At 37.4% G+C, this 26,079-nt stretch overlaps 2 protein-coding genes across 3 annotated transcripts; both read left to right on the forward strand.

Annotated features, from left to right (window-relative positions):
- Positions 1–613: 613 nt before the first annotated feature.
- On the forward strand, positions 614–8,334 carry LOC128499813 (flavin-containing monooxygenase 5-like). The gene is made up of 8 exons (XM_053468749.1): positions 614–745; positions 1,316–1,504; positions 2,044–2,206; positions 2,899–3,041; positions 3,639–3,835; positions 4,260–4,615; positions 7,245–7,317; positions 7,871–8,334. Exons 1-8 carry the CDS (start codon positions 614–616, stop codon positions 8,214–8,216), a joined length of 1,599 nt encoding a protein of 532 aa, XP_053324724.1. The 3' UTR covers positions 8,217–8,334.
- A 4,355-nt stretch (positions 8,335–12,689) lies between these two features.
- On the forward strand, positions 12,690–24,786 carry LOC128499805 (flavin-containing monooxygenase 5-like). 2 transcript variants are annotated; one of them, XM_053468735.1, is made up of 9 exons: positions 12,690–12,713; positions 16,401–16,538; positions 17,121–17,309; positions 17,857–18,019; positions 19,166–19,308; positions 20,863–21,062; positions 22,150–22,499; positions 23,788–23,860; positions 24,200–24,786. In XM_053468735.1, the coding sequence occupies exons 2-9, from the start codon at positions 16,407–16,409 to the stop codon at positions 24,537–24,539; spliced, it is 1,590 nt and encodes a 529-aa protein (XP_053324710.1). In that variant the 5' UTR covers positions 12,690–12,713; positions 16,401–16,406; the 3' UTR covers positions 24,540–24,786. The 2 variants fall into 2 exon arrangements, with proteins under 2 accessions (XP_053324710.1, XP_053324709.1); XM_053468734.1 differs by lacking the exon at positions 12,690–12,713 and adding an exon at positions 14,638–14,774.
- Positions 24,787–26,079: the final 1,293 nt, after the last annotated feature.

Consider the following 26,079-nt stretch of genomic DNA (forward strand, 5'->3'; position numbering starts at 1 on the left):
ATTCTATATGCATGAATAACACAAAGTTCAGAGCAAAACAACTTTAATATTTTTAAGCATACTTAGTGGTAACCGATTCAGTATAGCATAAATTAATTTTGTAGCCAGAGTAGTTCTAAGCTATTGTTATTATAAAGGTTGTTAAAGAGTTTAGGTTTAGGATAAATAATTAAATAGTGCAATTGATTTTATACAGAAGACATCTAGGGCAGTGCTTCTTGAAAATTCATTGTATGGATTTTTTAAAAAAAATGTAACTTAATTTGTATAATTTGAATTTTGTTTTGTAGTGTAACCAAATGGCACTACTACTGTAATTTCTTTATTTTTGAGGAATCTTGGCTGTCCCATAACAAAAGAATAGAAACTCTAATAGTTTAGGTATCACCACATCTCCATTTGCACCCTTTTGGATGTGACTATTGTTATATGCATAATGCAGTCGTATTAATTGAGATTTGGAGATGTTTCATCTTTACTTTGAATTATTGAGGATTAAAAGTTGATTCTTGATTTGTGCACTTAACAGACGGTATGCCTATGGAAGAGTTTAATAAATGTTGCTTTCTTCAACAGCCTTTCCATTCCATTAAGCTAACGTGAAATCAGCAAAATGGTTAAGAAAGTTGCAGTCATTGGAGCTGGTTCGAGCGGTTTGCCTGCCATAAAATGTTGCCTGGATGAAGGCTTGGAGCCCACATGTTTTGAAAGAACCGACGATCTTGGAGGGCTCTGGAGGTTTAAGGTATCATAACATTTGCTAATATAAAATACCCTAAATAATGTACTCTCTGTACTTTATTACAATATGTAACAGTTTTGCTGCTCTTAAATTAAATGCCGGCCAACTCGTCCTTTAGTAAACAGACCCCTCTAATTGTCTATTATGCATAAAACACAGTCTTCAGTATGCTGCTTCTTCTTTCTTTTTTTTTTCATCTTGAGCCATTTAAAAGGGTTTTATTTTTATATAACTTTGTAATACAACTGCATCGTGTGACCCAAGTCTTTATCTTGTTACTGATTTTTATTTGTATTTTTTTGTCTAGTTACTATTCTCTGTTGCTAAATTGCTTGTTTGTACAATAGTAAAGAGAAGATGAGAAAATCATCGGAAGTTGACACAATAATCTCATGTAAATTAATTTAGGTGACATAATATGTGGGTAAACGTCCATTTTAGCCCTTTGCTTTAGCAGTTCTAATTGATATATTTCCCAAATATTCTCATATTTTGTTGTAGAAATGTTAACAGCTATTTGTCTCTTGATGTAAATGGACATTGATGTTTTTTTGAGAAGTGTATTTGTTGCAGGATGTTTCAGAGGATGGCCGAGCCAGCATTTATAATTCCGTCATCATCAACACATCCAAAGAGATGATGTGTTACAGTGATTATCTAATACCCGATGATTACCCAAACTATATGCACAATTCCAAGGTGCTTCAGTACTTTCGTCTATATGCCGAACACTTTCAGCTCATTAAATATATCCAGTTCAAGGTAATGAACATAAAACTGAATTATTTTAGAATTTAAATGGATTCAACCAGGGCATCTAACCCTTGTACATGGCTATGATAACTTGTGAGCCAAAGGGGATATTTGGGATTTACTTTTTTTCTCACTTTATCAACACAATTTCCTGAAGGTCTATTAATAATTGGGGTTTTATAGATTATTCAAGGTTATAGATAAAATAACAGGGGTATAGATAAAATTGTGTGGACTGGTGTGAAGAAAACTCATTGAGCCCACAGAACTCCTAACACCAACTAACATCACTAAAGCCAACTTATTAGTAGTTTTAATGTTAAGCTCCTGGAGACAAATATCCCTCAAATTGTCAGATGTTATGGTGAATCTATAAAGCAATAATAATACAAATATATTACATTATGTGTTACTAATTAGTAGAATGTTTTTTATGTCAGTTAGCAATATGGCTGTAACACATGTCTTCCAACTATACAAGTATGGCTTTGATATATAAAATAAGGTCAAATAAATAAGAAATTAACCATTCCCAATTTCCTTTTAAGACCACTGTTGTCAGTATAAAGAAAAGCCCAGACTTTGCCACCACTGGCCAGTGGGAGGTTATCACAGAGTGTAATGGACAAAAGAAAAAAGATATTTTTGATGCTATCCTCGTCTGCACAGGTCACCACTCGGTTCCAAACTTGCCTCTGAATTCTTTCCCAGGTATTATGATTCAGTCTACTGTTCTAGAACAACTATTATTTGTTGATACTATTTTTCCTTTGGAAGTCTAAAGTACCCATGAGTAATCTTAAATGAACTAACTGCAAAACTTAAAGGGGAACTCCAACCATCATGTGTACTGTAATGCATATAATAGCTACATGCTGTCCATTTTGAATTTGCAGATCCAACTTGTATTTGCCCCTTCCCCCTCCATGTGTGTATATGTATATATATATATATATATATATATATATATATATATATATATAGTTCATAAAGGGCAGCCAAGGACTTTCTGCTCACTGGAGCTGGATCTTCAAAAACGACTTTCTTTGCCCCCACACTACTCACCACACAACTGTATTCTTGCTTATCAGTGCATGCAATTATTACATACATTGTACTGCAAGTAAAAAGGCAAGTGGGGCCTCTTGCCACGAGGGGCCCTGGAGAAACTGCCACTTTTGCTCCATTGTTATGCTGCCCTTGGCCTTTGGTCTACATTTAGAACTGTAGCTGCAGAAGCATGTCATCGATGAGTCCAAATCTGGTGTTCTTTTAAATCTTATGCTGATCGCTGGCAGGATTATCTGTTTTACAAAAAATGCCAAGCAAATTATATGTGTCTACACAGATACGTATCATTTTTATTTTGCTGTGTGTACTTCTTAACTTTTCTATCGCTACAGGCTTAGAGATCTTTAAAGGTCAGTATTTCCACAGTCGCGATTATAAAACCCCTGAGGCATTTAAGGGTAAAAAGGTTATGGTTATTGGTATTGGAAATACAGGAGTTGACCTGGTTGTAGAACTCAGTGCTGTCGCCAAACAGGTAGGTGGTGAAACTCGCTATAAATATAATGCTTTTATCACGTGTATAACTATATGACTCTTTAGATTGTCAATGTTTCAAAATAAACAATTTGGTCATTGGTAAGTTTATTCAGACAAGCACAATAATAAAAGTTTTTTTTACCTTTTGTGGACAGTATTATGCAGTCAAGCAGGTGAAAGTAGGAAGATAGGGGGTCAGTAGACAATGAGTTTGATAATATTGATAAAGACTGGTCTGGATTCAGTCGATGGAATGCTAAATCTAGTTTGACCTTGATGAAGTCCACAGAATAAACATAAATAAACCACTATGGCATACGGGTGACGTAAAGTAAAAAAAAACAACAATTATCACCTGAACAGGATTCTTCACCTCCTCCATGCTTGCTGTGTGAAATATAATGTGAGCAGATAAGTGAAGGTGACAACTGAGCTCTTCTGACTATTTAGCTGCAGAGCCTATCCTGATGTAAGACACTATAAGGTTTTAGCAATGTATAGGTCTACAAGTATAGGTCACTGATGGCTGCGTATATAACATGTTATTGTATGAAATTTACCTGTGAATATTAAAAATGTTCATTGCCCATCTTAGGTCTTTTTGAGCACCAGGAGAGGAGCATGGTTACTGAATCGTGTCAGTGATGACGGTTACCCTTTGGATGTAGTCCATTTCACTCGTTTTAAAAGCATCATTCTGACTGCTCTGCCAACTTTGAGCTGCAAATTCATAGAAAATAAAATCAACTCAAGGGTCAACCATGATAACTATGGTCTAAGGCCACAGCACAGGTATGTTTGGTTTGTGCCAAATTAAGTACTAAGAACATATTTTCCAAGGAACATGAAAGGATTTTTTTTAAGTGTATGGAAGATATGGTCTCATCAATCTCCTGAAGCATAATGGGGGCAAGTAGCTACTCCACTACCTCTGAGTTGATATTTATTTAATCTGACCCATTATACTAATTGTTATCTGTTGATTCCTCATAAATCTGTTGAATCTGTTGATTCCTCATAAAATATATGCCAAGTATTGAAACAAACAAATGCAGTATCATATTATAATTTAATTGAAATCTCGAAATGTTTTATAAGGTTATGGTTATTTGTGAATTCCATTTGAAGAGCGTAAATCTTTCACACAAGTTCTTTGTCTTGATACTATTCCCACTTAATTTTGCAAATTTTATTTATTATCGCCCTACTCATACAGATTTATTAGCCAGCATCCAACTATCAGTGATGATCTTCCCAACCGCATTATTGCTGGCAAAGTATTGATGAAGACAGATGTGGAAAGGTTTACAGAGACGGATGTCATCTTTAAGGATGGGAGTGTGGAAAAGGATATTGACGTGGTCATTTTTGCCACAGGATACCGATTTTCCTTTCCCTTTTTTGACGATTCTGTGTTGAAGGTTGAAAACAACAATATACCTTTATACAAAATGGTGTTCCCCCCTCATTTGGAAAATCCTACGCTGGCATGCATTGGCTACGTACAGCCTATCGGGGCTATAATGCCTGTATCGGAAATTCAGGCTCGTTGGGCAGCTAGAGTCTTTAAGGGTAAGTAAGCCTGGTAGTTATTGTGAAAAAAATGCTTTCTGGATACCTGATGTAACTGTAATTCGGTTTCTGTGACAATAATTATTTTATTGGTTATTTTATACGTGCATGGCTAAAAAGTGATTATGGTGGATTTTTAGGCATATGTAAAGCATTGAAAAGAATTAAGATCATGCTTAAAGCACAGGTAGTGAAAAAAAAATGTGTATAAGAGCCTAATTTTCACGTAAATAAGTGAATATTAATGAATATAAATGTAACTATAAATATGAATATAAATATAAAGTACTTCCCAAGTGACTGCAGCTACCGTAAAACACTCCTCCTCAGGGTGTAAAAATATAAATCACCAAACCATTGGAGCGCATGTACATAAGGGAAAAAAATAAAAAATAATAATAGTGCAATATGTTGAAACCAAATTGGTGAATCAGAGAATTCAGATAAAATTTCTGTTTAATGGCTTCTTAAAATCTGCAAAACAGTAAACTACAATGGTGTAGTCTTCAAGTCTAGTGTCCTTCTCTACGCGTTTCGCCAATTTTCTGTGGCTTCCTCAGGAGAATTGTCACTTGGTAATTGAAGAAAATCTGTGTAGTTATGATGGTTCAAAATTAAAATTGTTTATAAGCCTATTGAAAAGTGATTGTTTAATATTAATCAATTGCAAATATTTGTTTAACAGCTTAATGACAATGGCTGATTTTTTTTTTTGTATCCTTCTTAAAATTTTTGCAGTGCTCGTGTTTAGCTGCCATTTTCTTCTTTCTCATTTACTGTACCCAAATAAGCTATATACCAATCAGCCATAACGTTATAACTACTGACAGGTGAAGGGAATAACACTGATAATCTGTGCAAGTGAACATTTCGAACAAGTTGATGTGTTAGAAGCAGGAAAAATCGGCAAGCATAAAGATCTGTGGGGTGTTTCCAGTCTGCAGTGGTCAGTACCTATGAAAAGTGGTCCAAGGGAGGAACAGCAATGAACTGGCAACACGGTCATGGGCAGCCAAGGCTCATTGATGCATGGGGGGGCGAAGGCTGGCTACTGAAAGTGCTGAAAAAGTTAAAACTGAAGGTGTCAGGACACACAGTGCATCACAGTTTGTTGTGTATGGGGCTGTGCAGCTGCAGACCAGTCAGGGTGCCCATGCTGAAAGTGCCTACAATGGGCATGTGAGCATAAGAAATCGACCACGGAACAATGGAAGAAGGTGGCCTGATCTGATGCATTTCACTTTACAAGAGGCAGTCATATCATATTTTTCCACTAGGTGTCTATAGAAGTAACTGTAAAACTTGCAGAACAAATAAGGAACAGCACTTCTACACAAGGACAGCTATAATCACAAATATTAAAAAGTATATATGAACTTAAAAAATACATCATATTAAATATACCTTATTTGCTCGATTTATAAGACAAGGTGCTCTGAAAAATACCCCTTGTCTTCTAATCAAGGTCATCTTCTAATCAGACCTCAAATAGAGGTCTAACAATGAGACTAAGATCCAGATCCCTGCAGCGCTGCAGGGGACCTGGATCCTCCTGTCTGGTAGCCTCAGCTGCTGCCGGCACTTCCACAGGGGCTTCTATCGCGTTGGTGAAAGCGCGGGCAGCAGCGGAGGTTGTCTACCCGCATCGCGCATGCCTTCCCCGGCTGCCAGAGAGGAGAATTCCCTTCAGTGCTATGGGGAATTTGCATCTCTGGCAGTTGGCAAACCTCCGCTTGATGGACGCAGACAACCCCCACTACTGCTGGGACTTCCGCAGAGGCTTCAATGAAGGAGCACCGGTGTCACATGACCTTCCGGTGCTCAGTCATAGAAGCGCTGGCGAAACTAACCCCGGCCTCCACCCGCTGCCCCCACTAGACACCAGGGAGTTAAAAGCACTGGTAAGTCGGGGGGGGTTACGGAGGGTTTTCTGGAGGCAGAGTGCCCCGTGATTTTAACCCTTTTTAACCCCCTTTATCCCACTCTTCCTCCTGAAATGTCGCTCTATCCCGCTTGCGCTCTTCACGGTAGGGACGTCCGCGTCTATAGCTTGTTTGCTACTTATGTCGAGGGATGATGAGGTGAGATCTACGAGGGACTGCTTTCTCCTTTGCCACGCTCCTTAGCCCGATTATCCTGAGTCTCCCGACCTGGTTATCACCATCCTACAATCACCAACGTTGATTGTAACCACAATGTGGTTGTTCAACATGTGAACAACACAGTTTTGGATAGGGCTTACCAGTTTGTGCATATAAAAAGTGATTCTGGAGCCAAGTTAGAAAAGTTGCATGATCACCGTAGCATCCAGTGGAATGTTCCTTCTGATCGCCAAAACCTATCACTAAACTTAATTAACAAAATTAATTTGTGATGAAATAATCAGTTTGTCAGATCTAGCCAGGACATTCTAATAATGGAGTCAGGGATTATCTGCCGTTTTACTTACTGGTCCCTGAAAGGCAGCAAATGGTATTTTATTGCCAAATCAGAGTATTGCACATCATCAATTAAAAAAATAAGAAAAATGTGAGCAGACACTTGTTAATCATCTTATTACTGTGACACAAGCAGACACTTGTTAATATTACTAATTACTGTGAAATGTATTTTTGAAATTTAATTCTAGGCCTGAATACGTTGCCATCAAAAGAAGAAATGATGGATGAAATTACCATAAGGAAAGAAAATATGCAAAAAAGGTTTGGATTCCTTAAATAACAGAATGTATCATGAGGCGGTAGTTTCATTTTTGTTTGGCTACTATTTGCTATTCATTGGTATTCATATATATAACACTTCCAAAATCATCAATAACGCAAATCATCAAATTGACATTACATTTTGTTTTAATTTAATTAAACATGAGCAAAGCGTACTTCCACTTTTTTTAGTTTTTGCAGAAAACAGAAGAAAACAGTTTCTACACTTCCTTTTAACATTAAGTAACTTGGTACTATAGATTGTTATTATATGTATTGTTAGCTTTCTTTCCAAAACTAGTAAATCCTTACTCCTTTGTTATGTGGGACAAACATTTTAGAACAGTGAAAGGGTGAGTGCAGTACAGTTGTAAACACAAGAGTTAATGTCATAACATTCTTGTAAATAGACTCTTGAAATCCATTTTTAGTACATATGCTCTGTGAATTGCAGACTAGACAAGCGGTGTAAGCACATTTAGTAAGGCAGTTTAATTACAAAGTTTGAAAATGATTTTCTAATGCTAGTACTCTATCATACTCATGCCTCCAGGTATGTGAAAAGTGAGCGCCACACCATCCAAGTGGATTATGTTCCATACATGGATGAAATTGCCGCAGAGATAGGCTGCAAACCAAATCTGATGAAACTATTTGTCACTGATCCCAAGCTAGCTCGGGAAGTTTTCTTTGGACCATGCTCTCCTTATCAATATCGCCTGTTTGGCCCAGGAAAATGGAAGGAAGCCAGGAGAGCCATTCTAACCCAGATGGATCGTGTTATCAAGCCAACTAAGACTCGAGTCTTGAAGGATCAGTCTGTTCAAAGTTCTTTTTCTTTCATGTTTAAGATTCTTGGCATCCTGATTGTATTTGCTGCCATATATGCCTCATTCTAAGGTGATCAAATATTATACATTATGACCTATCATTAAGCTTAGCTAGATTCCATTTTGACTGAAGCTCAGTCACTTTTCATAAATAAAAATACATGCAGTCACATCAGGCTGATATTCATTAGTTGTAGAAAGTAGCGTATAATTGTTACAGGGTCACCGTACCCAAGGCTGGGTACCCCTGTTTGAGGGCTGAGGAATCACCAGTCTGTACCTATATCCATGCTATCCACGGATCAGTCAGACCACAATTTGTGCAGTAAAACAAGAGCACTTTTATTACAAAGCACACGAATCCCCAACAAAGACCTCCAAACCACCCTCACACAACGAAACACTTTGTCTGTCTCTGCCCGGGGACAGGAGGTCTGGGCAACTCCAGTTAACCTGGCCCTGTCACAATAATGCAAGTAATAAATAAAGGTCATGAAATTTGAAATTTGTAATATTACATATACTATAATGTTAGCACAGGCATCGTTCAGGTGTTTGTGTAGGGTTTTTTGTCCAGTGAACTAAAGGATAGTCAACATGTGTTGCTCTTAAATATAAAGTATGTTTTTAACAAAAACCCTGGACGATACCTGAACACTCAACATTACAACAGTTCATTAAAAGCTTAGATGGGGGTTGCTGTCTTCGTTTTCAGGTATTTCACCGAAGCAGACCACTTTCATGAGTGAACTTGTATAGTTTTTCATTCTAATGGATTCTAGCCCTCTCTACAATAGTTATAGGCTTCATTTGTTTGCATAGTGTCTAAAAAGACAGCAATTCTGCTAATTTGAAGAAATTAATATGAGGCTCTTAAGTAATCTTAATATTGAGCTCTTATTAAAACATTTACTTGTACATCAATGTAATTTTGTAGCATTTGCTCTGAAAAAAACCTCGTCTTATAATCGAGCAAATACGGTAATTCACGAAGCCCTGATTACTAAGCCCGGCATATCTTGTATTGAAATGCATCCTTGAATCAACTTCTGTAAGGCTACACAAAGTTATCCTAAAGCATCACCCTACCTATGCCCTAATTACAGTACAATCTAGGCCTGCATTAAGGCGTTTCGCGGTAGCCATCATTGCATCGCCAGGGCGTATTAGAAGCATGGAAAGTGATGAGACAACTTTAAAAATACAGAGCTAAGAATGCCTATAGGCTTCATCATTAAAGGGGGAAACAATAAAAAAGGGTTAAGCAATACTATTTAATATAAATAAACTTTCTCGCTATTAAAAATCAAATCTCCCCAGTCTATATACTATAAACATAATGGGCACGCAAGATACATGCGTGTATACTGCATACCAAAACTGCCCATGTTCCCAGACAAGCATTAAAATTGATCTCTCAAAATGCTATGCATACCGACCTAAGAACAGGAAAGCATTGGGACACCAAGGAAAGCTAAAGCAGAGCCAGAGGAGCCATACATCACGCAACATTTGATTACAATAGTTCCTTATCAGACCAAAGCCATGCACCCTCTCCTCTCCTATAAAAACATCCAAAGTCACATCACAAAATAAAATTGTCCCATAATATGGTTCCCATGATCCACTATAGCTAGTATCTTCCAGTGTCAGCCACACAGATGCTTCATCCTATATTAACCAATCGCGTCCCATACCGCTTTAACCTGCTTGTGAGGGGCACTGTGATCACACGGCACCAGTCCTCCCACCTATCGCTAATCACGAAGGGGAGTCCCTCCCCACTATTGGTAATCATAAACACAATAAACGTAGTGGATCATACTTTTGCCAGGAACGCATTACTCACTTAATCATTCACGACATATATGTATGAATAAGGTTCAGTGTTGAACAAAACCCAAATAAATGAATAGTTAATAATAGTTGCTAGCCCGGACATCTGTAAGGTACATCACGGTAGTCAATTGGTAGATTGTGGCCAAAGACTTAGACAAGTCAGATAATGCATTGATGTATATCAAACACTTATAGTATAGATCGTTTTGCCCTCATCCCAATATCATTTTCAATGAGCTAGTGTAGCTAAACTAAATGAGAAGTAGAACATGAAAGTTTTTTTCTTTGAATGTTTGTTCTTTGTGTTTGTTCATATTCCAGGCCATGCAGCATGATATTTTTGGCAGGCTTTCTCTTAAAATCAGCAGTCGAACCAAACATTCAAAACAAACAGTAAATATTTAGTGAGTTTAGAAACCAATATGTTTTCTTGTGGAATGAAGATAATTCTTTAGAATGGGACTCATCCTTTTACCGGCTTGGATCATGTCACAACACTCAAATTCTTGGAGGGAACATAGGTTTGGCTCACTTTCATACAGCTGAGCCTTACAATTCAACCAAACACATGTGAACTTAATACTAAAACAAATGTATTAAAGGGCATTTGAAGTCATGGACAATTATTACAGACATGAAGCACACAGAAATCAGAAGGGCAGTTTGGGTCATGAGTCTTTAGGTTGATGGTAATGAGACAAGCTTTTGTGAAACCCCAAAGATGCAGTATGAGTTTGTCAAACTTGCCACTACTATAATTAACTCGATTAATAACCTGATTGTCCAAGGTCCTGAACCTGTAATCCAAAGGGACAGCATATGCACTTTAATGTATATCACAGCCTTGATTTCAATTGAAGCACTTCCCTGAAACTAATTGGCTGCTAAAAGCAGTCAAAATATGCTGCAAAACATGAACCAATAAACTGCATCTTCTCTGAAAGGTAAGTAGCTTTGTTTTTTCACATATAGGTTAAGGAATTCATATTAAAACACTTACAAAAAATGTAATTCATTGGTGGGACTGTATGGCACACCAGGTTGCCTATTTAATATATATATATAGGGCAGATGTTCTCCCCTCCCAAGTGAGTGTAGATAATATAAATAATACCAATTCAATGTAGGAATTCAATGTAGCTTCAAAGAGATCCGAGCAGTATGTTAAGTTCAATCATAAAACAAGAAAAAAAGAAAAAGAAAAAGAAAGAAGAAGAAAATCATGTAATTCATCATAAGCCCCACCAAACGTAAGGGTCCAATTTGCCTACCAGATATACCGTATTGGCTCGGATATAGGCCGCCCCCGTATATAGGCCGCACCCTAAAAGTTTGGTGCTTTTTTTAAAGAAAAAGTTTTTTTTCTTTAAAAAAGCACCAAAAAAAAACATGCTGCCACTCTGTCCCCCCCCCGAGATATGCTGCCACTGTCCTCCCTCCCCGAGATACGCTGCCACTGTCCTCCCTCCCCGAGATACGCTGCCCTCCCTCCCTCCCCGAGATACGCTGCCGCTGTCCTCCCTCCCCGCGATACGCTGCCGCTGTCCTCCCTCCCCGCGATACACTGCCGCTGTCCTCCCTCCCCGCGATACGCTGCCGCTGTCCTCCCTCCCCGAGATACGCTGCCGCTGTCCTCCTCTGCCCCCCCTCCTCGACTTACCGGAGCAGACTCCCGGGTGTCTTGCGGGGCCGGCGAGGGACATCTACGCAATACGCGTATGCAACTTCCGGTACCGGTACCGGAAGTTGCATGCGCGTATTGCGTAGATGTCTCCCGACGGCCCCGCAAGACACCCGGGAGTCTGCTCCGGTAAGTCGGGGGTGGGCAGAGGTAAAACGCTTAGATAACCTCCCGTGCCGGCACCCCCCCCCCCCCCCGTGGGAAGTGCTGGCAGGGGAGGCTGTCTGAGCGTATCGGGGAGAAGGATGCAGGTCCCCTGCACCGCTGCGGGGGATCTGTATCTTAACCCCGCTGCCTGCCCGGCTGCCTGTCCCGGGCGTCGGGCGCTAGACCCTGAATATAGGCCGCACCCCCACTTTAAAAACTTAAAGTGGGGGAAAAAAGTGCGGCCTATATTCGAGCCAATACGGTATATATATATATATATATATATATATATATATATATATATATATATATATATATACATTTGTCTTGATGAATTACACTATGATGTCTTTTTCTTTTTTTCTTGTTTTATGATTGAATTCAACATACTGCTCGGATGTCTTTGAAGCTACATTTAATTGCTACATTTAATTGCTACATTGAATTGGTATTATTTATATTATCTACACTCACTTGGTGTGGAGGGCGTGGTCACCTATATATGTTTTGTATTTTGTTCACATAATTTTGTTTTATATTGTTTATATAATTTATTTTGCGCACTACTCATTTTTCTTTTTAGTTTAGAAATTCAATATATACATATTAACCACATGTTTTGGAGATAAGGGTAAAGTGTATTTCAATAAATAATGGTCATCTAGAGTAAAAGAAAGATTTAACATTTTCTTTTTGTCGCCTACATTATTTGTGCTAAGCTTCGTGCCCCCTTAGTCAAGCTGCATAAAGGTCACAGAGATAAGTTAAAACCACAGATAGAGATGTTGTAAATGGAACAGCGGCTGCTGCTTTAGTTAGACTTTAGACAGAGTCGATCATGCGATATTAACCCGATCGACAAACTACTTTCATGCCAATCAGCAGCAATAGCTTAGCAGGTAATATATTATTTTATTTTCTTATCATGTATGTGAGTTGTATAAAGCCATGATGAAATAGAGAAATCTCCCAAAACCCTAGCTAAACTTTCTGTTGAATTGTCGTGGGAAATTCATATTAGGGGCCAGATTTAATGACACGTGTAACAGTGATGAAAAAAGCAAGGTTTGTGATTCAACTACCAACACAAATCAACAGAAAAGAACCTTGCCTAAGTATTTCATGGAGTGTACAACATTTTAGCACATCTTCACTTATTATTTTTAATAAGATTTTCTAGACAGACAAAAAGGAATTCTTGAAATTTGCAGACATATATAAATACGCTGTTAAAGCCTAAAGCAAAGACACGGCACAGGCGCAGTTTAACACTGCCCAGTTTAACCCCTTAAAACTTTCAAGACGTTCCAAGCTGTCATGAAATAAGTGGCCCAAAAACTTATCATGACGACATTGAAGATCATGAAGAAAGTTGTGGTGTGCACTCCCTTCCTGAGGAACCGCCATTAACCCTCCCAGTGCCAGTATTGCATGAAAGCATCAAGACTTTTATTATGAATGGATGCCTTGTGTTCTCAATGAAAGCAAGGATCTATAAGTCGAATGCCAATCAGTAGTCTCAGTAAGGTAAAAAAAAAAAAAAAAGTAAAAGTTAACCAGTGGCAGGCTGGATTACTATTAGCGCAAGCGAGGCAGTCCTCAGGAACCCCCATTAACCCCCCTAGTGCCGGATATTTGTATATTGTACATATCATAGGACCCTTTATTTTCTGTGTGCCTACTTGCCCTATTATGTGTCCCGATGCCCATTGAAATGGGCAGACTTAGATGTGCTGTCAGAAGGCGTCTCTGGCGAAATGTTGTGTGAGATCTCATGGGTACACCCTGTTTACACGTTGCTTCATGCTTGAGCTTGTGATATATCATGTATTTTGCATATTTATTTATGCTAATGTGCAAAAATACTGCAACTTGTGGATAATTGTGTTCTAATATGTGCCAATTTTGCACAGCCGCCTTTGTTGTGCTGACGTTGTATATTTTTGCCCTTCAAATCACTAGTGTGATATTCTCTGATTTATAACTTGGCCTTGCTAAAATGGGATACAAGCATCTTAATCTGGGGGTTTTCCCACAAAACAGTGTCATGCTTGCAAAAATGTGTATTTTCTCTCTAGGTTTTCATAATCCCCATTTTATGTTTGCCTAACCCGTGATATACTGTATGTTGTATACTGTCAGCTGCTCAATTTGCCTTTAACTCTCTCTCTCTCTCTATATATATATATATATATATATTTCCTTAGGAAAAGTATTTATACAGTTTTCCCCTAAATATAATCCAAATGATGTAATCTGGTCTGAAATCACAAGGCCACAGAAAGTTTCTCCCACACAGAGTTAAGGATTATTTCAATTTCATAGAAATACAGACACACAGAATTTGGCGGCAGATAAGAATCATTCGGCCAATCGAGTCGGCCCATTTCTCCTGATGTAGAGACCTTAATCATTCCTCGATCTCCTCTTAGATTCAGGATAACTTTCTGCCTATCCCTGACTGTATTAACCTCTACCATTTCTGCTGGGAGTCTGTTTATCTACCACTCTCCCAGTATAGTAAAACTTCTTTACATTACATCCAAACCTCTGGCCCGCTAGTTTTAGATTATAACATATTGTTCTAACATTTTCCCTCCTTTGAAATGTACACTCCTCATGTACGTAGTAAACATGCACTGCATATGCTGAATACAATGCAGTATAATCAATGTAGTCACGCTCCACAGTCCTCTTCCGTATACTGTAACAATCCTACTCCTGATTGGTTAACTGATTTTGTACACGCCCCTCTCAGACAGCCCTCTTTCATTAACACCTTTTATGCTGGAATGTTATTAACTAGTACAGTAAGTTAATGGTCTATGGTTGTTAGCTTACCATCCAAAGAGTTAAAGACAATACACAGAATCTAAACAGAGAAGGTGCTGCAAGCAACAAATCAGGAAATCTTTGCTTACATTCAGACTAAAAGACTGATGCAGGTAAAGCACAGACAGGTGAGCAAAGCTGCATAAAAAGAATATATACATTATATAGGTTAAGCAACCAAAATAAGATCCGTAAGAAATAGCAACTACTTATAACTTTAGATTTAATTGTTTAACCTCAAATATTTGTGTTCTTCTTTCTTGATGACTTAATCCAATCTTGGTGTGATTTATTATATTGTTTCACTGTAGATTGTACATAAATATATATAATTAAGTAGGTGTGTTTGTTCTTGCACGCACATAAACACAGACACATAATATATATATATATATATATATATTTATATATATATAATATATATAATGCAAATAACAGATTATGAATTGCATATAAATGTAGGTGCTACCTTCTGTAACTCTAATTTGTCATGTACTGCCTGTAATGTCCCATTGTATGGCACTATGGTATATGATACTGTAATATCAATCTATATATGTATTTATATATAGAGAATGTGTATGTATGTATTTGATAAGATATGTATTTTATCAAACACATTTAACTAATACTTAAATTTATGTTCTATTTGTCAAAACAGCTTGAAAATCTAACTTATATGAATATTAATTGTTGCCCAAAAAATATAAATGAGACAAGATTTTTCAGGATTATATAATCATGTAAAGTAGTAAAAATGTAACAGGAACATTTTTCAGTTAGCTACATTTTTCCCCAAGGCATTTTATTAATGAAATAACAAAATCTACATGTCAACATATTACCCAAGGGTGAAATTACACACAAAAAGGTTTGAGAACAACTCTAAGAACGGATAGTCACTTAATGGCCTATTGGAGATATCTTATGGGGTTCACCCATCGGATATGGACCTCCTTGATCACTTGTGCCTAGAGGGATACCAGCTGTACCTCAGTGATGAGGCCAGTGAAGGCTAAAATCTGGAGTTGTTGGTTCCCTCATGCAAGGAAAATGTGCCTCGCATTTCAGTTCTGGGCTGCCCTTGTAGACAGGATCTGACATGTTGATAGAGATTTTTCTAATGTGATGGCACAAGTGAGCTAAGACGTTCCTGAGCAGAGACCCTCCATAGGGTTTGAGCAGCTTTCCATATCCCGTTGAGTTGTTCTAAGACTTTTTTGTATATATATATATCATTCTTAAAAATCTTGCAGGTGTTCACTTCTATTGTCAAATACATCAAGGATTAACTAAACGCAAGGGTTCTATAGTGCTTGAGGGTTCCATGAAACATTGTTTACGACCTTCTTTCCACCGCTTTATCTTTTGTAACATTTAATTATGAGTACTTTGAACTTTGTCCCCACAGAAACGCTTATTGTTTTTTCTCAACAAGACTCTTATACGTGCAAAATGTGCAGCCATTGTGCAGCCCACAGTGCTGGTACAGGGACTCCATTACGTACTACAGAATTTACATACATTTCATTGCTGTCGGGTGTAAGTGAAGAAGCTTTATAAACTATAAACCTGTGGCACACATTGAAGCCACTGATTAATATTCTAATAGATTTTTGTCATGCTTCTCGTCAAAATGTTTTTGTTTGTAATTACCATCATTTTACCGATGTACAGAGGAAGTTACAAGTTATTATGTGGGTAACACGTTACAATTTTGCAAAAATAATGTTGCATTTTCTTTTATGCTGTAGGACACAATGGGCAAGAAGGTTGCTGTGATTGGAGCTGGAGCCAGTGGTCTGGTTGCCATTAAATCTTGTCTGGATGAAGGTTTGGAACCTACCTGCTTTGAGAAATCTGATGACATTGGTGGTCTATGGAGGTTCAAAGTTAGTAGTCACTCATTTTTACTGTTATATTCAAAATATTTTTTCATAATGGATCTGTTATAATCATATAGCTTATAGAACAGTGCCTATTTTAATAAACTTTATTTTTATTATTTATTTTCCAAGCAGAGAGTGTGACTCTTTCCTTCTCACTGCTGTACTGCTGTATATATATATATATATATATATATATATATATATAAGATACCTTTTTAAAAAAAACTATAATATATTGGCCCTTATTTGGAAGTGGAATACACTGCAGGTTACATGATTCTTTTTTGGTGCCCCCTTTTTACCTTTTGTATTTTGTAGAAGCCTGTGGTACCTCTATATTTCTTTAAAAAAAAATACCCCCTCTCCAGGGCCGAATGTGTGGATGTATGATTTTTATGTATGTGTGTGCACAAGAGCAGAAAGCAGAAAAACAGGTTGCTAAAGGTAGGAAATCCAGAGAAGGGACCATTGCTGTAAAATTGCTACAGGGCCAAAGCGCCCTAATCTCCTCAAAAGCTCTGAAAATAATCTTCTATGCGGCCAATGATGATTTATACTATAAACTGTTCCAATTGAAATTTGCAGGAAGATCCCGAAGAAGGCAGAGCAAGTATCTACAAGTCTGTTATTATTAACACGTCCAAAGAGATGATGTGTTACAGTGATTTTCCCATTCCTGATGATTTCCCAAATTATATGCACAACTCTAAGATCTTCAATTATTTCAAAATGTATGCTGAGCATTTCCAGCTGACAAAATACATCCAGTTCAAGGTAAGATGCCATTTAATTATACTGAGCAAAATAACGATCCATTGGTTACATTTTGGTTTTAATAATAATGCATTGTACTTTCTTATAATAAAATGTGTCAGCCGGGGTAAAATAACTATTTTAATACTACAGTGTTGGCTAAAAGTTGTGTTTGTGCGAATACAATGGGTCCCTAAAGGGTTTTGAAAGTATATCATGAGTAATGTTGACTATCATCATTTTACTCTTATGTAATGCTTGGACGTCAATATTTTCAATATATGTTCCATGTATAGGCATACAATTGAATAGGAGGAACTAGGCCCTGAGTTATGGACTGTAGAACTTCCCTACATGTACTTTTAAAATATTCATTATTTCTAAAGCATTATGGCACCATGTGGCTTGTAAAATGGCTGTCCATACTCTGATTTCATAGCCAGTATAAATAATTAAACACCTTTTACAATGGTTGCGTAGATGTAATGTTTGAATCTTTTGTTCATATTTTTAGTTGGTATGCCCTGAAATATTCAGGCTTTATTAACCAAATTATTAATTCTTTTAGACAATCGTTTGTAGCATAAAGAAGCGTCCAGACTTTTCTACAACCGGCCAGTGGGATGTTGTCACTGAAAATGAGGGCAAGCAGGCAACGGCTGTATTTGATGCTGTCCTAGTTTGCAGTGGACACCACACAAATGCCCATCTCCCGCTGGATTCTTTCACAGGTCAGTTTCCTTCAAATAGAAGACAATATGTTTACTTAATTTTGGTATTATATGAGCATTCGCATAGTGCTAGCTTTCTACAATGTTAGGCAAGCTGGCAATGTAGCACGTTGGTTGGCTGCCTTCCAGCGCTCAATGATACAGACAGATGTGGGCTGGCAGCATGCAGACTTTCTGACAAATTCAACCAAATATCCCAGTAATAAAAACATCCGAGAGAGAACATGCCCTGTGTGTACTATGTATTCCTATCCAAAACACACTTACTCAAAGAGAACGCATAGATATTCCATGGGGATGCAGTCATCTAAAGCCTTTCTTGCACTTGACATCCAGGTGGTTATTCTATAATTGCTATAGAATCAAAAGTCAGACCAACAACAGGGCAATTGTCCTACTAGCCTTCTTTGCCAGCCCTTCTCTGTATACATAATTATTTGCGTAGTCGTGGTTTCTTTGGTTCCATTGTAAGATGATAGTGACACTGGTACAGTCAGAAGCTTTGCCAGTCTAGCAATTCCATTTGGCAAGCTAAGGACTACTGCCATCCAGAGAGAAGAAGCTTTTGGCCATCTCTATAGAGTACTCCTACCATTTACATTAAAATTATTTTTCTCTGCATGCTTCTTAGTTCGCACAATAAAAGATTTTTAAGACATCAATGCAATCAGGCAGAGAATGATTTTGTATTTAGAGGAAAATTCCCAACTCCCCAAAAGACACCAACTGAGAAGAGTATATATTTTAAGGTATTTGCATGGTTATGAGGAGTCAAGCTTTTTTGTTATACCTGCATGTATGACATTACTTGGACCGACAAGATAATCACAATATATCACCTTATCAATACACGTGTGAGCATAAAGTACAGATCAAATCATGTGCTTTATCAAATACAGTCACTCCTTGAACTGGTATTTACAAGTGTTGTCAGACCTTTTCACCCAAATAATACAAGTGCAGATTGTGACCCAATGTAGTTGAATCTATTTATCCTATATTCCTTTATACGTCAGTCATGTGTATTTTAAAACACGAATATTAAATAATCTTTATGATCTCCTGACACTGGTTGAACAGAGTTATAAAAAGTATAATAAAATGTAAGATGTCACCGGTATCTTTATCCATCTTAATATCTGATAGGCATTGAGAAGTTTAAAGGACAGTACATACATAGTCGAGATTACAAAGATCCGGAAGCATTTAAAGGAAAAAGAGTGATCGTAGTCGGAATTGGCAACTCTGGCGGTGACATTGCAGTGGAGCTCAGTAGGACAGCTGAACAGGTTTGCATTTTTAAATGACAACAATGTGTGGTTTGGCACTCCAAGGTAAAATATATAATATAATATATAATATGTAATTTACGACCAAAACTACTGTTTACCAAAAAAGGAGGTGGTACTCAAATACAAGAGCTATAATTGTGTGTGTTTTACGTGTGGCTTTATCAGTACAAATAATAAATAATCCAAGTATAAAATATTTTGAAGACAAATACCCTGTGTCTATAATACCTGTGTTCCTATATCTGTCTCAGCTACTAAAAGTGGTTTAGAGAATCCTAAAAAATACTAAAAACATAAAATAATAAAAAAGTGAATTCCAAGGAAAAGCAGTTCGGCATAGTCATTAAATACAGTAATGAAGTATTCTAGGTTTTAGAAAATGTAAATGCTCAGGATCGTGCAGTTCCAAAATATGTCCTATGAAGGAATTCATTAAATCATGAGTTGTTCGCATCAAAGTAATGTATCCCTATCTCTGGTTGTAATTATAAGGCAGACCTAACCTTTTAACTCATGATTAAAAGAAAAGGCCAAATTCATAACTGGGTCCCATCTCCATGACTAGGTTTTATGCCTCCCAGGCTGCACGTGGGAGTCTGCTCATCTGACACGCTGGATCTTACACACCAGCCTTCTCCAACCATAGTTTCCCCAGTGTCCACCATTATGTTAATAGGCCAGACTAAAAATGTTATGACCCCACATGGAGGTTAAGACACTGTCCTTGAAATAGCATCCAGTGTGGTACCAGAAAGCGGAGGACTCCAGGCCCCTGGTCTACTAATATCTCCAGACATATGGACACATGGGTCAAATACAGACCTTATTGTGGATTTGGTTACGTTCCAAAGCATTTACAGTGTGCATTCGTCAGAGATATTTTCTACAAAGCTTCTATAAAACAAAATGAATTAAGAAACTGAATTTTTTTGATACATCTTTTCTTCAACTTCCGACAATATCACTGCAGAAGCAAATCAGTCATGTTAAACATTTGAAAGCCTGCACATTAATCTATGTTACAAAACTTTGGTTTTGGTTTACGGATATTGTACAAAATATCACATAGCTGAGCTTTAGCTTGTTTAGTTTTTGTGTTTTTGTGCAAGATAAATGATTCATGTTTTCCTAAAGTGGATATTAAACCATGTAAAGTAGAAAAATATCCAGCATCCAACTCCCCTCAGGTCATCATCCTTGGTACATGATGAGAAACGATCTTGCCCATTTCTAGTGGGTGCTGTCCTTAAATGTAAAATAAACCCCATAACCCATCAAGAAATATTTTAAAGCAAAGTTCAATAAATAAAGCAAGCTTGCTAGCTTGAACTGATTGTGCATGTGTGCCATGTGTACCACTAGTAAAAGGGCAATTAATGGGGAGAGACAATAACAGCTCCCAAGAAAATACACCAAATCTAAATTCTTATTTGAAAGTACTTACTTTCTTACTTTAAAGTGTTTGCTGCATACATTCTTTGGTAAGGTAGATGAATGGACATTTCAGTTTTTAAGTGTTAAGTGCATCCAATAAAAGATTCTGTTCTCCAGGTCTTTTTAAGTACCAGAAGAGGATCCTGGGTTTTGAATCGGGTCTCGGACTATGGTTATCCCGTGGACATGATTGTCCTTACTCGATTCTTAAATACTCTTAAACACTTATTACCTACTTCCTTACTGAACTGGATTGGCGAATCCGAGATAAATAAGAGATTTGACCATGCTACTTATGGCCTGAAACCTAAACACAGGTATGTTTGTGATCTATAGTTTCTCTACCAATATTATATGTACCCCTTAAGATGCTAATATAGTGGATCAAAGGGTACATAACAGGGGCGTAACTAGAAGCCTCAGGGCCCTGGTGCGAGAATCTGTTAAGGCTCCCCTTCTCAGGCTATCTACCCTCTCCCTACCCCCCTTCTTACTATCTACCCTCTCCCTACCCCCTTTGTAGGTCACTTACCTGCAGTCCTGTGGTGGGGGCGTGAGGCCTCTGTCTCTCTGCTCTGCCGCGGTACACGCGGCTTCACTGCTGAAGCACCGGCACCCGAGACAGATGCTTCACGCTCCCACCACTGCAGTTGAGGCAGCGCTGAGGCAGGTGGTGGCAGGGAGCAGAGGAGACAGAAGGGCGGCGAGCGGTTGCTGAAAACGACTGCTCGGCAACCCTTGGTCCCCCCTGACAGGCAGAACTCCAGGGCCGGGTCGCAGTCGCGCCCCCTGCAACCCTGGTAGTTCCGCCACTGGTACATAATAACCATCTTATTTCAGAATGCTAATGGTATTTGACAGAAAGCATTTGTTAATAGGAGCAATTATTCGGTAAAATGCTGTTACTTGGTATACTTGATTTAAGGACTCGTGATAAAAAAAATCCATTGCATTAAAGATCTACAACATGACACTGCTTCTACTGTTAATGATGCCTAGGGCATTACCAAGCAAACAACATGCCATTTCTTTTCATTTTTATATGTTACTAAGCAACAATCATAACAAGCACTGAAAAGATAAACATTGCTAAAAAACAAAGACAGAAAAGGGCAAAAAGCAAAACAGCAGAACTTTATTATTATTCATAAGCTTATACCTACCGAGATGTCCCCTGTAATTATTTTTCATGTTATTTTCGGTTACACACTATCGACCCTTTTCGGTGATCCACATGTGTATCGTGGAATTTGAGGTCATTGTCTCATTTGTCCTGACCTCAATTATGTATTTTGGAGGAACACTGTCCTAGGCCTGACCTACTTGGCAAAACATGCACTGAAACATTTTAATTTACATTCTCTGTATATTAATTTGTAAATACGCTATCATATATTTTTGCAGAATATTTAGCCAGCACCCGATGGTGAATGATGATCTTCCAAACCGTATTATTGCGGGTACAGTGGTCATAAAGTCTAACGTGGTCAAATTCACTGAAACAGATGCCATTTTTGAAGACGGAAGTGTGGAGAAAAACATTGATGCTGTAATTTTTGCAACTGGCTATAGCTTTGATTTTCCTTTCTGTGAACATCTCAGAGTCCAAAAGAACAAGATCTCCTTGTATAAATATGTTTTCTCTCCAGAGCTTGAAAAACAAACCCTAGCTGTCATTGGCTTAATACAGCCACTTGGTGCCATAATGCCTATTTCAGAACTCCAGTGCCGGCTTGCTACCAGGGTTTTCAATGGTAAGACTGAAACATTTGCACTTATTTTAGGCGGAATGGTCATTGAACCTAGCTATCTATTTTCTCTCTTCTCCCCCCTTTATTGTCTCCTCTCTATACTCTCTCCCTTTTCTTTCCATTATGTCTCTCCCCTACCTCTTCGCTCCTCCGGTCGACCCCTGCTATTTCTTTCTCCAGTCTATTTTTTTTCTTTCAGTCTTTACTTCTCCTCTCACTCATTTCTCTTTTTTTTTTCTTAATTCACCCTATCTCCTATCTCTCCCTCTTTCTATTCTCTCCTTCTGAGCTTTTGGTCGGATATTCTCCTTTAAGTTTTCTGATTTTCATGCTTCTACCAATTATAGCAAGTTACCCAGGTCCTGATCAGCCCCAAATCATCACATTACCACCACCTTGTTTGAATGTTGGTGTGATGTTCTTATTGTGGAATGCTGTGTTTACATCATGGGTTATTCCAGATGTAAACTTCCACTTTTGACTCATCGGGCCACAGAATATTTTTCCAAAGATCCAGGACTCATCAGTAGTGGTTTTCACCTTGTAACTGGTCCATGGATGCCATTTTTGCTCAGTCACTTTCTTAATGTCGAATGTCGAAGGTCATGAACTGAGAAAAGTGAGGCCTAAAGTCCTGTACAAGTTAGTCCAGGTTCTTTTGTGACCTTCTGGATGAGTCATCAATGATCTCTTAGAGGAACCCTTTGTAACCCTTTCCAGACTGATAGATGTCAATGATTTTGCTTCTCATCTGTTCTTGAATTTTTTCATTGGTTGCATCATGTGCTTCTTTTTGAGACCTTTTAGCCTACTTTACTTTTAAAGACAGGTTCTATTTAATTGATGTTTAGATTAAACAGGGCTGGTGGTAATCATACCTGGTGTGTCTTAAACTGAACCCAATTATCAATTATATTTGGTTAATTGGCTGATTTAGTAACTAAGGGGGCAATTACTTTTTCACATACGGCCAATTAGTGTTGGATAGCTGTAAGTTTAACAAATATGCAAAAATACTTTTCCGCAGCACTGTATTTACATATACAGTAAATATATATATATATATATATATATATATATATATATATATGTGTGTGTGTGCAGTGTTTTATTATAGATCAAGCGGTTTTTATTAGATGCCCATGAGACATGAGAAACTAATCCATTACAATAACTTACTAAGCTTACTGGAGCCTAATGATAACATGTTTTACACTTTTTGAAAAACGAAGACAAAAGCTACAAATACCATTTCTTGGCATTTAAACAAAGCTTTGTAATGAACTTGCAGGTAATCAGTTACTGCCATCTGTTAGTGCCATGAAGGAAGATATCCAGAGAAAGAAGGAAGAAATGGAAAACCGGTAAATCTAATTTTCGTATAATAAACTGAAACCCCCTGGATATTGGTCACCAGAGCTATCTCTACACATCTTAGTAGTACTAGTAATATAGAAATCTAAATGTTAAAATTGAATTTTCATATGCATGTATTTATTATTTTCATCAGTTAATGATCAGATATATGTAAAATAATGTCACACTCTTCGGCTTTCCATTCTATTTGGGAATCTCCTAAACATTCTCTGTCATCTCCTGTAGGTCTAGATCTGTGCTCAATCCAGAACATTGCACATATTTTTTTGTTTGTAAGAAATATCAATGCTTTTATATAACCTATGAATCCAATCTTTTATTGTCAGCTATGTGAGCAGCCAACGCCACACCATACAAGTGGACTATATGGAATATATGGATGAACTTGCAGAGTTATTAGGCGTAAGACCAAACATAGCAAGCCTTTTTTTTACTGATCCAAAGCTAGCCTGGCAAGTTTTTTTTGGACCATGTACACCGTACCAGTATCGGCTTTTTGGGCCTGGAAAGTGGGACAAGGCAAGGAAAGCCATCCTGACTCAATGGAATCGAGCTTTGAAACCACTGAGAACTCGACATATAGACTCTCCCAAAGGAAGTCCTATAGTGAATTTAATCATTATAGGGATAGTGGTGCTTCTTGCCGCTGTTGTCTTTTACTATTGATTGGAAGTAGGATAAATTATATAATATTCTGCAAGGGTTAACCATATTTGCCTATTTCAAAGTGAGATGACTACTTTTAGGACTTTTCCTATTCTATTGAATTGTGTATCAGTAAATACAGTAATGACAACTGAATGTGTCTTCTTTGAAGAAGTCCTACTTCTAAAAGTTGAACGATTTTTTTTTCTGCTTTACACATATTGACATATTCTATCTTTACTTTTAAGAAACAAAATGTAAATGCGTTTCCAATAAAAAAAAATTACACTTGCTTTTCTCTTGGTACATTTTAAACAAAAATATATCTAGGGTTGCCACATTTCCAGAAATAAATACTACTTTATTTCTTTCATAAGGTTCATTTTTAATAAGCCGGCCATCAAATATCGGTCAGGTGTCCATTGTATGTTTAGCCCTGAAACTTTTTATAAAAAAATAAACCTCTGGTTCACATAGTAAGAATAGTGCAACCAAAGTGCTCAGTGTCACAATTAACAATAATTTTTTTTAAAGCATGTTTTATCAAACAACACTGACCTCTAATCTACACGTTGAGTAGGAGAAGCATTTACTGTAATCCCATTATAATGATATTAGCAAATAAATGTTTTCCATTTAGAGAAGCTAATGTAAATTTTCTTAAAAATGCATTGTATTTCTTGGTTTTAAAACAATTTGTAAAGCATTTTATTAAACATTGTACTTCTGGATATATCTTCACATGACTCTTCGTTAGAGTATGATCTTTTTCATAATCTGTGTATTCTACCTTGTGAAAATTATATTTTAATAAAAAGTGCACTTTACTGAAGTTTCTATTATCAATCATCTTTTTTATCTTGAACTCTAATATCTAAATGGAGACCTGTTGCAGAATGTCTTACAGTTAAGGAATAATTTAGTCGGAGTGTCTCAGATGTGATATTCTCAGGAAATATTCACCTTGTGAAATGAGTTGTACATTTGCTGGGACCTGTCCCATACATCTGCACAGAGAAGAAATTCAGTTATGATGCTGATAACAAAAGTTATGCTGGGTAAAGGTGATGGAAAACCCTTCCATTTAAAACTAAGGGGGTAGTAGAAGCATTGCTAAACACTCATCTACAGACACCAGACACGCCAGAAGGCTTGTTTTTTTCCCATGAGATTTCTGAGGGGAAAAAAACATGTCTTCTGGCTTGTCTGGTGTCTGTAGATGAGTGTTTAATAATGCTTCTACTACCCCTTTAGTTATGATTCTGCTAATTGTCCCCAAATTCTCTCCTATAGTCACCGCAGATAATGTGCGCTTTATCATATAACAAGTTAGTAAAGTTGTGAGCTGGTCAGAATAAGGTACATTCATTGAGTCTTCATTCAGGTACTTCCACACCTAGTGGAAGTTACCGAATAAGTAAACCACCCATGAATTCCAATTATTTCGAATTATAATGCACGAAATCCATCATAAATGAATCAAAACCAGCATTAAACTAAAATGTGTTAATTTGGTATGTCTAAACTAGAACTGAACAAGCTTGTGTCTTGTTCTATACTT

Source organism: Spea bombifrons, chromosome 6, assembly GCF_027358695.1.
Source record: "Spea bombifrons isolate aSpeBom1 chromosome 6, aSpeBom1.2.pri, whole genome shotgun sequence".
Classification (NCBI taxonomy): Eukaryota; Metazoa; Chordata; class Amphibia; order Anura; family Pelobatidae; genus Spea; species Spea bombifrons.